Genomic DNA, 12,833 nt, shown 5'->3' on the forward strand with positions numbered 1-12,833 from the left:
AGACTAGCTGGCCTAAACTCTGCAAGCTGTGACTAGTCCTCTTTTTGTATATCATATTTATATATATGTCTTGTTTAATTTAAGTACTACCTTGTGTATCCTAGAGCTATCTACAAGGATTTATATATATTATGTCTTGTTTTGTCCGTGCCTACGTATTTAGTTATCGTGTATTAATGTTTTACGTTTCGTAATTCTGCTTTACGCGAATTTGAGCTTTATTCTTTCATTGGGCTTCTAGTTATATAAATGTTTGGACATATATTATATATTATAAGCTTTAGAACTATTGTGGCACTTTGTTATTCTTTACTTTACGGCTAGAGGTTAGGTTTAGGGTAACGGGGTGTTATATTTAGTGGTATCAGAGCAGTTCGTCTTCGTGAGCTTAAGGAATGGACCGATTGTGCTTCGTTGCACACTTTGGGTCATTTTTCTTTCATGCTATTTAAGTTATCCACTCGATATGCATAGCATGCTTGTTTGTGAGTGCCTTAGGGATAATTAAAGTACTAGACTTGAGATATTAAGACTGATGACCTCGATATTGATTGTTTGGTGTAGACAGGATCCCAAATGGCAACTCGCGGATGAGGTCAATCACATTAATGGAGAGATAGTGAGAATGATTAACCTAGCCTATGCGTTACGAGTTCAACAAGTTCCGGAGATCCAGTTCGTGGAGTTGTGGCATAACAGTTGATGGGTGAGGTCCAGCACTGGTGGCAAGGGAAGTGCCGACTGATGCAGCTACAGAATGAAGATGATGCTTTTGCGGAAATGATTTTGAAATTTGGTTTTGAAACTAGGTCGGAACTCTTGGTTTAAATGATATGCTTTAAAAGAGAAGTGAATTCTATTTTATATTTTGTTGATTTATGAGTTTGGTTTTTAATTTAACTTATCGAAAAGGATTTAAATTGAAAAACTATGATTTAAGGATTTTTAATAAATTTAAGAAAATCATGATTTAAAGTGATTGATTATGAATAAATGATTTTTGAGTCTTTTGAAAAAGTGTTGACATTGAAAAGGTTTAAATTGAACTTGTTTTGAAAGCTTTGCAAAATGTTACAAAAGAGGTTTTCGGTTTAAGGAAAAATTTCTATTCAATGTAGTGGAGTAATACGAGTTATCAGTGATGAATAATCAGAGTGACGTAGTGGAAGGCGAGAGGGAACATCGACACGGTAGGATGACCGTGGATGAGATGCTTTGACGACTTGTTTACGTTAAAAGCGTTGGTAGAAGAACGCTTCATGGAGGATATATCACGTGATTCAAATTTCGGGGACAAAATTCCTAATTAGGAGGGGAGAATGTAAGAACCGAAATAACTATTTTAATAAAATAATAATTTAATTGTCTGAAATAGGTTCAAAAATATAAAAATATTCTTTTTATAATATAAAGGTAAAATTTTATTTCAATAAATTTTTCTAAGTGAGAAAATGTATCTTTTATGAAAAGTTTTTGTAAAAATATGTACTGGTGCTTAAGCCAGCAGTACCGGCTCTAGTTTATCCGATACCGTGTATTTTTAAAAATAAGATTTTAGAAACTGAATTTATTGTTTTGGAAAGACAAATAATTTAAAATTAAAATCGGGCACTAATTCTAAAGGTTTTGGTCCAAAGTGGGCCAAACAGGCTAAAAATGCTAACGGGTTGGACCGGGCCCAAGATCAAACATATATATACTCTATTAATGAGATTTAAGCTCATTTTAATAGGAAGAGAGAGAGAGAGAGAGAGCTCCGATAGATGAGAGTGAGGGGTGAAAACCCATTGTCACTATTCATCGTCACCTTATGGGAGCCAGAACTTGTGTATGGAGCTCTCATTGATGAGCTGTTTGTAGCCATGCATCGCTCTCTGACGATTGGATTTCCTATCGGTAAAGAAATATAAAAATAGAATCACGTTGTAAGTATAGTTTCTAAACCAACAGAGAATCCTTTCGTGCAAAAGTTTTGGTTGTCACAAATAACAAAACCCAATAAAATTTATAAACTGAAGTATTTAAACCTCGGGTTGTCTTCTCAAGGAATTGCAAGGAGGTGTTCTTATTATTGGTTATGGAAAAAATATCTCTTTGGGGTTTTTAAATAAGTTGAACAAGAAAAGTAAATTGCGAGAAATCAAATTAATAACTAATAAAACTCTTGACAAGGAATGAGAAATTGAAGTCCTATCCTAGTTATCTTTATCAAGTGTGATGAGAATTGGATTCTGCTCCCACTTTAGTTAACCCTTACTAAATAAAGGAAAGTCAAGCAGACTAATTAATTTGATCCTCAAGTCCTAGTCAACTCCTATGGAAAGACTAGAGTTATTGTAGTACAAATTAATCAGCAAAGAATTCCAATTTCAATCAACAGCTGAGTTTGATAACTCAAGTGTTACTAATTACTCAACCAAGGCCAAGGGGTGTAAAAAGCTAAATTAAAATCATAAATATGAAATACCTCAAATTGCAATAAGTAGAAAATCAAATTAAACATGAGAATTCATAAATCAAGTAATAGAATAAATAAAAATAGAAGAGAAACCAAAGTAAAGGAACATTGAACCTGGAATTGAAAAGACGAAGAAATACTAATCCTAATCCTAAATCCTAAGAGAGAAGAGAGAACTTCTCTCTCTAAAAACTACATCTAATCCTAAAATTATGAATTATAAATGTTGTATGAATTGTTCAATTATGAATGGATGCATTTTCCCACTTTATAGCCTCTAATATGTGTTTTCTGGGCTGAGAACTGGGTCAAAAACAACCCAGAATTCGCTGTTATGAAATCAAACACGCTGATTTTTGTCACTGTGACGCGTCCGTGTGGAGCACACATTTGTGTCACCTAGATGTACGGCCACTATAGCAAATTATCTATGATTTCAAATCCCCAGACGTTAGCTTTCCAACGCATCTGAAACCACATCATTTGGACTTCTGTAGCTCAAGTTATGGTCATTTTAGTGCAAGAGGGTCTGGCTGACAGCTTTGCATTTCCTTCAATTTCTTGTATTCCTTCCACTTTTGCATGCTTCCTTTCCATTCTCCAAGCCATTCCTGCCTTGTAAACTCTGAAATCACTTAACACACATATCACGGCATCGAATGGTAATAAGAGAGGATTAAAATTAGTAAATTTAAGGCCAAAGAAACATATTTTCAATCATAGCACAAAATCAGGAAGGAAAAATGTAAACTCATGCAAATCATATGAATAAGTGGGTAAAGAGTTGATATAACCACTCAATTGAGCACAAGATAAACTATAAAATAGTGGTTTATCAATCTCCCCACACTTAAACATTAGCATGTCCTCATGCTTAGTTTAAGGAGATAAAATAAATGAGTAGGGAAAAGCAAGACTCATGCAATGCAACCTATGAATATGAATGTAACTACATGCTAAGATGTTTCTATCTACTTGGTTAAAAGCAAACAAGTTCTCCAAGACAAATACAAACAAAATTCCACTAATTCAAATTATACAGTGAAAACAAGTAAACTTGTAAGAAGATAGCTCAAGAAAGTAGCGAACATAGAATCAAGCACTGAACCCTTACTGGTAGTTTATATTACTCTAACTCTCAAGTGTCTAGGGTCAATCACTCTACTCTTCCCTAGTCATGCTTTCTCAACCTTGTTCTTCATCTAACCAATCAACAAATATTTAGCATACCAATACAAACATCATGAGGTCTTTTCAGGGTTGTAATGGGGCTAAGGTAAGGGTGAGGATATATATATGGCCAAGTAAGATATAATATGAATCTTTGACTAACCTAAACTTTCACCTACCATACACACACACTCTATGTAATTCTAAAAATCACACCTATCTACCCATAATTCCCACTTTTGTATAATTCCCATACTCATGTACCAAATTTTTTTTATATTTTTTTACTTTTATCACATGTGCATTGATCTTTATTAGAGCTTAACATTGGGGTAATTTTATCCCCTTATTCACTTACTTATTTATTGAATATTTTTGGATTTTTTTAGAGAGAAATAAACATAACTTATCAATGCACATGAATTTTCTGTTATTTTTCTATTTTGGTTTTTCATGAGTAGGTTCTCAAATTTCTAATATTCAAATAAATTAGAAACATGATACATTTTCTTATTAACCCATGTTCCCACAGTTTCCCCACACTTAGTTGATGCACAATCTCTATCTTAAGCTAACCAAAGATTCAATTTGGGGTAATTAATTATTTTTTCTGTTTAAGGCTAGTGATGTGGTTATAGAACAAAAAGGGATTAAAAAGCTCAAGGTGGCTAACAAAGGTAAATGGAAGGGTAGGCTATTTTGGGATAAGTGAGCAAAAACAATTAATGGCCTCAATCATATGTAAGCATGTAAATACACTAAATAATGGACATATAGACTGAAACAAAGTAAAGATTGCAATCATAGAGAAGAAAACACACAAGAATAAAATATTATGGTTATATAATGTAACCATGTAATTAAGCTCAAAATCTTACAGGTTGTGTGTTCTTTGGCTCAAAAAATCATGTTCCAAATACAACTTCCAAACAAATTTAACACAAAAGTTTTGATTTAAATTAGTGAAATTTTTTTTCAAAAATAGGGTCTTAAAAAGAAACTCATTATTTTAACCAAGCAGTAGCTAAATGCATAAAATCAAACAAACATGCAATGCAACATGCAAATGCAACAATGTACTAAGTAAAATAAAACATTGATGTTGAGAAGAAAATAACTAACCCATGGAGATCGGTATCGACCTCCCCACACTTGCATGCTAAGATGTGCAAGTGGATGGGTGGCTCCAACTGACGCTTTTCTCCAAAGATTGTGCAGGTGGACTTGTCTGTCGCCCCATATAGAAGTTCTTTTCCTTTCCTTTTCTAGTGGCCATCCTGAAAGAAGAGGAAAAGGAGAAAGGTAATGATGAGCGGATATTTTATACGCTTTTTGGGGGTAATTTCATGTAGATTTTAGCATGTTTTAATTAGTTTTTAATAGAACTTTATTAGTTTTTAAGCAAAAATCATATTTCTGGATTTTACTATGAGTTTGTGTGTTTTTCTGTGATTTCAGGTATTTTCTGACTGAAATTGAGGGAGCTAAGCAAAAATCTGATTTAGGCTGAAAAAGGATTACTGATGCTGTTGGATTCTGACCTTCCTGCACTCGGAATGGTTTTTTTGGAGCTACAGGAGTCCAATTGGCGCGCCCTCAATTGGGTTGGAAAGTAGACATCCAGGGCTTTCCAGCAATATATAATAGTCCATACTTTGCGCGAAGATAGATGATGTAAACTGGCGTTCAACGCCAGTTCCATGTTGCAGTCTGGCGTTCAGCGTCAGAAACAGGTTACAAGTTGGAGTTCAACTCCAGAAAGAGCCCAGGCACGTGAGAAGCTTAAGTCTCAGCCCCAGCACACACCAAGTGGGCCCCAGAAGTGGATTTCTGCACCAATTATCTTAGTTCACTCATTTTCTGTAAACCTAGGTTACTAGTTTAGTATTTAAACAACTTTTAGAGAGTTATTTTGTACCTCATGACATTTTTTAGATCCGAATTTTATACTCTTTGACGGCATGAGTCTCTAAACTACATTGTTGTGGGTGAGGAGCTCTACAGTGTCTCGATGAATTAATACAATTACTTCTGTTTTCCATTCAAACATGCTTGTTCCTATCTAAGATGTTCATTCGCGCTTCACTATGAAGAAGGTGATGATCCGTGACACTCGTCACCTTCCTCAATCCATGAACGTGTGCTTGACAACCACCTCTGTTCTACATCAGATTGAATGAGTATCTCTTAGATTCCTTAATCAGAATCTTCGTGGTATAAGCTAGGATTGATGGCGGCATTCATGAGAATCCGGAAAGTCTAAACCTTGTCTGTGGTATTCCGAGTAGAATTCAAGGATTGAATGGCTGTGACGAGCTTCAAACTCGCGATTGTTGGTCGTAGTGACAGACGCAAATGGATCAATGGATCTTATTCCGACATGATCGGGAACTAATAGATGATTAGCCGTGCTGTGACAGAGCATTTGGACCATTTTTACTGAGAGGATGGGAAGTAGCCATTGACAACGGTGACGCCCTACATACAGCTTGCCGTGGAAGGAACTTTGCACTTTTGAAAGTGAGGAAGCATTATGTTACACGAATTCAGAGGACAAAGCATCTCCAAAACTCCAACATATTCTCCATTATCGAGTAACAATTACTTATTCCAAACACTTTCACTTTTTACAATTAAATCCAAATAACCTTATTGGCATCCTGACTAAGATTAATAAGATAACCATAGCTTGCTTCAAGCCAACAATCTCCGTAGGATTCGACCCTTACTCACTTAAGGTATTACCTGGACAACCCAGTGCACTTGTTGGTTAGTTGTAGGGATGTCAATGGGGCGGGGCGGGGGCGGGGGATGCTTCCCTACTCCCCGTCCCCGCCCCCAGAATTAATCCCCGTCCCCGCCCCATTCCCCGTCATGGGGGGATAATTGTCCCCATCCCCGTTCCCCGCATTCCCCGCGTTCCCCGCGGGGCCCCATTCCCCATCTCCCTATATTTAACATTCATATGAAAATTATAGTAAAAAATATCAAAAAAATAAAAAAACAAACTAAAAAATATTATTACAAACACACAAACATATCTTATCTAAGATTATAAGTCCAGAAATACAACATAGCAAATCATAGTCCATAAAATAAAATCTTAAAATGCAACTTCCATTATAAAGAAAGCAATAAAACAAAGTCTTTAACATCAAATATTCTTTCATTGTCGGCATAAAAGTGTGATTGCAATTTCGTGCACCAAGTTTTTGGCGCCGTTGCCGGGGATTGTTTGAGTTTGAACAACTAAAGGTTTATCTTGTTGCTTAGATTAGGAATATAGTATTGATGCTATAGAGTCATTAAATTTGAGTCCTTTAATTTCTCTTCAAAAATTTTTCGAAAATATTACTTGTCCCTATTAATTTTTAATTTTTCGTGAATTAGTGTCTTATTCTAAGTTTGGTGTCAATTGCATATTTTATATTTTCCCTTTAAAATTTTCGAATTAGTGTTCTTTGTTTTTCCTTGATCTTCAAATTGTTCTTGTCAATTTTTCTTGTTTGATCTTTGGTTTGTCTTGCTCTGTGTCTTTTCTTGTTTTTCTTGTGCTTTTTCAAAATATTAGTTTTCAAAAATTTATTTTTATCTATAAAAATAATACATCTTTAAAACACGTTACATTTACTGCCCAATTGGCTAGAGCGTTGGTCTATGTTCTTGATAATTGGGTATCTTCTTTTTAAAATCTTTTTCAAAAATAATTTTTCTTTGATTGAATCTTGTGCCAAACTTTAAGTTTGGTGTTTTATTGTTAATCTTTTTATAATTTTCGAAAATTTTATTGAAGTTTTCAAAAAATTTTAAGTTTGGTGTTCTTTCTTTTGTTCTTGTTTTTTATCACAACTTATATGCATTGATTATTATTGAACTTCACTTTGGGGCATTTTGTCCCCTTTTTATTGCTTTTCTTTTTCTATTTTTTTCTTGTTATTTTTATTTTTTTTTTATTTTTTTATTATTTTGGAAATTTATTTCTGTTTATTTATTATTTTGGTTTTTATTTTATTTTATTTTGTTATTTCAGAAATTATTTTTTTTAAATAAATAAAATAAATCCACATCATCTCCCTGTTTCCACCATGGACTTAAGTGGAAATGAACAGTCCAGAAGGACTCTGGGGTCATATGCTAACCCCACTACTGCTTCATATGGGAGTAGTATCTGTATACCCTCCATTCGAGTTAGTAGTTTTGAGTTGAATCCTCAGTTCATTATCATGGTGCAACAAAGCTGCCAGTATTCCAGTCTTCCACAGGAAGAACCTACAGAGTTTCTGGCACAATTTTTATAAATTGCTGACACAGTACATGATAAGGAAGTAGATCAGGATGTCTACAGATTATTACTATTTCCATTTGCTGTAAAAGATCAAGCTAAGAGGTGGTTAAATAACCAACCTAAGGACAGCATAAAGACATGGAAACAACTGTCAGAAAAATTCCTGAATCACTATTTTCCTCCAAAACGGATGACATAGCTAAGGCTGAGCATCCAAGGCTTCAAACAAGGAGATAATAAATCCCTTTATGATGCCTGGGAGAGATACAGAGAGATGCTAAGAAAATGCCCCTCTGAAATGTTTTCAGAGTGGGTGCAGTTAGACATCTTCTACTATGGGCTTACAGAAAGAGCTAAGATTTCTCTAGACCACTTAGCTGGTGGATCTATACACATGAGAAAGACAATAGAAGAAGTTCAAGAGCTTATTGATACAGTTGCCAGAAATTAGCATCTGTACCTAAGCAGTGAATCTTCCATCAAGAAAGTGGCTAAAGCATTAACTGCTGAACTCAGTCCTGCAGATCAAGCTGCTGAATTCAATCAGCAATTAGATTTTCTGATAAAACAGCTAGCCGAATTCAAGGAGATACTACAAGAAACAAGAATGGATAATATGAATATGGAAGTGCAGTTGAAGCAAACAGAACAGTAGTTATCAAAACAAATAACAGAAGAATGCCAAGCAGTTCAATTAAGAAGTGGGAAAACATTAAATACCTCACTTCAAGGTAGCAGGAAGCCAAGGAATGAGCAAACTACCCAAAATCCATCTGAGGACAGTAAGAGCCCAGAGAGGAATAATTCTGGCGCTCAAACGCCAGAAAATGGGTGAAAAACTGGCGTTGAACGCCCAAACCATGCTCAGTCCTGGTATTCAACGCCAGAAACAAGCAAGGAATTGGCGTTGAACGTCCAAAGGGAGCACAATTCTGGCGTTCAGACGCCAGAAGCAGGTAAGGAGCTGGCGTCTAATGCCACTCCAGCTTCCACCCCTGGCATTCAAATGCCAGTGGGGGATCAGACACATACTAGTGCTGATAATAACCCTTCTAAAAAGGCTTCCCAACCCACATCTGTAGGCAATAAACCTGCAGCAACTAAGGTTGAGGAATACAAAGCCAAAATGCCTTATCCTCAGAAACTCCGCCAAGCGGAACAGGATGAGCAATTTACCCGCTTTGCAGACTATCTCAGGACTGTTGAAATAAAGATTCCGTTTGCAGAGGCACTTGAGCAAATACCCTCTTATGCTAAGTTCATGAAAGAGATCTTAAGTCATAAGAAGGATTGGAGGGAAACTGAAAAATATTACCTCACTGAAGAATGCAGTGCAGTCATTTTGAAAAGCTTACCTGAGAAGCTTAAAGATCCGGGAAGCTCTAATGATACCATGCACATTAGAAGGTACTTGTACCAAGCAAGCTCTATGTGATCTTGGGGTAAGTATTAACCTAATACCTGCAGCTACTATCAAAAAGCTTGGGTTGACTGATGAAGTTAAACCAACCCGAATATGTCTCCAACTTACTGATGGCTCCATTAAATACCCATCAGGCGTGATTGAAGACATGATTGTCAAGGTTGGGCCATTTGCCTTTCCCACTGACTTTGTGGTGCTGGAAATGGAGGAGCATAAGAGTGCAACTCTCATTCTGGGAAGACCCTTCCTAGCAACTGGCCGAACCCTTATTGATGTTCAAAAAGGGGAAGTAACCATGAGAGTCAATGAGGATGAGTTCAAGTTGAATGTTATCAAAGCCATGCAGTATCCAGATACCCAAAATGACTGCATGAGCGTTGACATTATTGACTCTCTGGTAAAAGAAGTCAATATGGCTGAGAGTCTCGAATCAGAGCTAGAGGATATCTTTAAAGATGTTCAGCCTGATCTGGAGGAACCAAAGAGAATAATAGAACCTCTGAAAATCCCTCAGGAAGAGGAGAAACCTCCCAAACCCGAGCTCAAACCATTACCACCATCCTTGAAATATGTATTTCTGGGAGAAGGTGATACCTTTCCTGTAATCATAAGCTCTACCTTAGAGCCATAGGAAAAGGAAGAACTAATTCAAGTGCTAAAGACACACAAGACAGCTCTTGGGTGGTCCATCAGTGATCTTAAGGGCATTAGCCCAGCCAGATGCATGCACAAGATTTTATTAGAGGGTGACGCTAAACCAGTGGTTCAACCATAAAGGCGGCTGAATCCAGCCATGAAGGAGGTAGTGCAGAAGGAGGTCACTAAATTACTAGAGGCTGGGATTATTTATCCTATTTCTGATAGCCCCTGGGTAAGCCCTATCCAAGTCGTCCCTAAGAAGGGTGGCATGACAGTGGTTCATAATGAAAAAAATGAACTGGTTCCTACAAGAACAGTTACAGGGTGGCGTATGTGGATTGATTACAGAAGGCTCAATACAGCTACCAGAAAGGATCATTTTCCTTTACCATTCATAGACCAGATGCTAGAAAGACTAGCAGGTCATGAATACTACTGCTTCCTGGATGGATATTCAGGTTATAATCAAATTGCAGTAGATCCCAAGGATCAAGAAAACAGCATTCACATGTCCATCTGAAGTATTTGCATACAGAAGGATGCCATTTGGTCTGTGCAATGCACCTACAACCTTTCAAAGGTGCATGCTCTCAATTTTCTCTGATATGGTAGAAAAATTTCTGGAAGTCTTCATGGATGACTTTTCAGTATTTGGAGACTCATTCAGCTCCTGTCTTGACCATCTAGCACTTGTTCTAAAGAGGTGCCAAGAGACTAACCTGGTTTTAAACTGGGAGAAATGTCACTTTATAGTGACTGAAGGAATTGTCCTTGGACACAAAATTTCGAACAAGGGAATAGAAGTGGATCAAGCTAAGGTAGAGGTAATTGAAAAATTACCACCACCAGCCAATGTTAAGGCAATCAGAAGCTTTCTGGGGCATGCAGGATTTTATAGGAGGTTTATAAAGGATTTTTCAAAAATCGCCAAACCTCTATGTAATCTGCTAGCTGTTGACATGCCATTTATCTTTGATAAGGAGTGTCTGCAGGCGTTTGAGACTCTGAAGGCTAACCTGGTCACAGCACCAGTCATCTCTGCACCAGACTGGACATTACCTTTTGAACTGATGTGTGATGCCAGTGACCATGCCATTGGTACAGTGTTGGGACAAAGGCATGACAAGCTTCTGCACGTTATTTACTATGCCAGTTGTGTTTTAAATGACGCACAGAAGAACTACACAACCGCAGAAAAAGAGCTACTTGTAGTGGTTTATGCCATTGACAAGTTTAGATCCTCTTTAGTAGGATCAAAAGTGATTGTGTACACTGACCATGCTGCTCTTAAATATCTACTCCCAAAGCAGGATTCAAAACCCAGACTCATTAGATGGGTGTTGCTTTTGCAAGAGTTTGATATAGAAATAAGAGACAGAAAAGGGACAGAGAACCAAGTAGCAGATCACCTGTCCCGAATAGAACCAGTAGAAGGGGCGTCCCTCCCTCTTACTGAGATCTCTAAAAACGTTCCGGATGAGCAACTCTTTGCCATCCAGAAAGTGCCATGGTTTGCAGACATTGCAAACTACAAGGCAGTGATATTCATACCCAAAGAGTACAGTATGCAGAAATCAAAGAAATTGATCACACATGCAAAGTACTATCTTTGGGATGAACCATATCTCTTCAAGAGATGTGCAGACGGAGTAATCCGTAGATGTGTGCCTAAAGAAGAAGCACAGAAGATCCTCTGGCACTGCCATGGATCACAGTATGGAGGACATTTTGGAAGTGAGCGAACAGCCATAAGAGTTCTCCAATGTGGCTTCTACTGGCCTACTCTCTATAAAGACTCCCGAGTGTTTGTACTTAACTATGACAGTTACCAAAGATCAGGCAATCTGCCTCATAGTTATGCCATGCCTCAACAAGGGATCTTGGAGATTGAGTTGTTTGATGTATGGGGTATTGACTTCATAAGGCCTTTCCCACCATCATACTCAAACACTTATATTCTGGTGGCAGTGGATTATGTATCCAAATGGGTGAAAGCTATTACAACACCCACTAATGACACTAAGACAGTGCTAAAATTCCTCTAGAAACACATCTTCAATAGATTTGGTACCCCTAGAGTATTAATCAGTGATGGGGGCACTCATTTCTGCAATAAATAGCTTTACTCTGCTTTGGTTTGATACAGAGTTAGCCATAGGGTGGCCACTCCATATCATCCACAGACAAATGGGCAAGCTGAAGTCTCTAATAGAGAACTTAAAAGAATCCTGAAACGGAGTGTGATTAACCGTAGAAGGGATTGGGCAAGAAGCTTGGATGATGCTCTGTGGGCATACAGAACAGCATTCAAGACCCCTATAGGGACCTCTCCATACCAGCTTGCGTATGGAAAGGCATGTCACTTGCCAGTGGAACTGGAACATAAGGCCTATTGGGCAATCAGATTCCTAAACCTTGATGCCAAGTTAGCTGGAGAAAAATAATTGCTCCAGTTAAATGAGCTAGAGAAATTTAGACTCAATGCTTTCGAGAATGCAAAATTCACAAAGAGAAAGCAAAAAGATGGCATGATAAGAAATTGTCATCCAGAGTCTTTGAGTCATGGCAGAAAGTTCTGCTATTTAATTCTAGGCTCAAATTATTCCTCGGGAAATTGAAGTCCCGGTGGAGAGGACCATATGTGATTACAAGTGTGTCACCATATGGATACGTAGAGCTCCAGGATAATGATTCTAACAAAAAGTTCATTGTTAATGGACAAAGAGTCAAACATTATCTTGACAGCAATTTTGAGTAAGAATGCTCAAAACTGAGATTTAACTAAAGCTCAATAATAGTCCAGCTAAAGACAATAAAGAAGCGCTTGCTGGGAGGCAACCCAGCCATTTACAAAGCTT

General features: G+C 37.3%; 1 protein-coding gene across 1 annotated transcript in view; it reads left to right on the forward strand.

Moving 5' to 3' along the window:
* Positions 1 to 10,505: 10,505 nt before the first annotated feature.
* LOC110281515 (uncharacterized) overlaps positions 10,506 to 12,833 on the forward strand; it is a gene marked incomplete at its 5' end in the record, with an annotated part of 26,880 nt that continues 24,552 nt past the window's right edge. Inside the window, 2 exons of the mRNA XM_021143823.1 lie at positions 10,506 to 10,747; positions 10,862 to 11,092. Coding sequence (XP_020999482.1) covers positions 10,506 to 10,747; positions 10,862 to 11,092 — 473 coding nt within the window. The remainder of the gene's footprint in view (positions 10,748 to 10,861; positions 11,093 to 12,833) is intronic.

The sequence above is a fragment of the Arachis duranensis genome, chromosome 5, assembly GCF_000817695.3.
Source record: "Arachis duranensis cultivar V14167 chromosome 5, aradu.V14167.gnm2.J7QH, whole genome shotgun sequence".
Classification (NCBI taxonomy): domain Eukaryota; kingdom Viridiplantae; phylum Streptophyta; class Magnoliopsida; order Fabales; family Fabaceae; genus Arachis; species Arachis duranensis.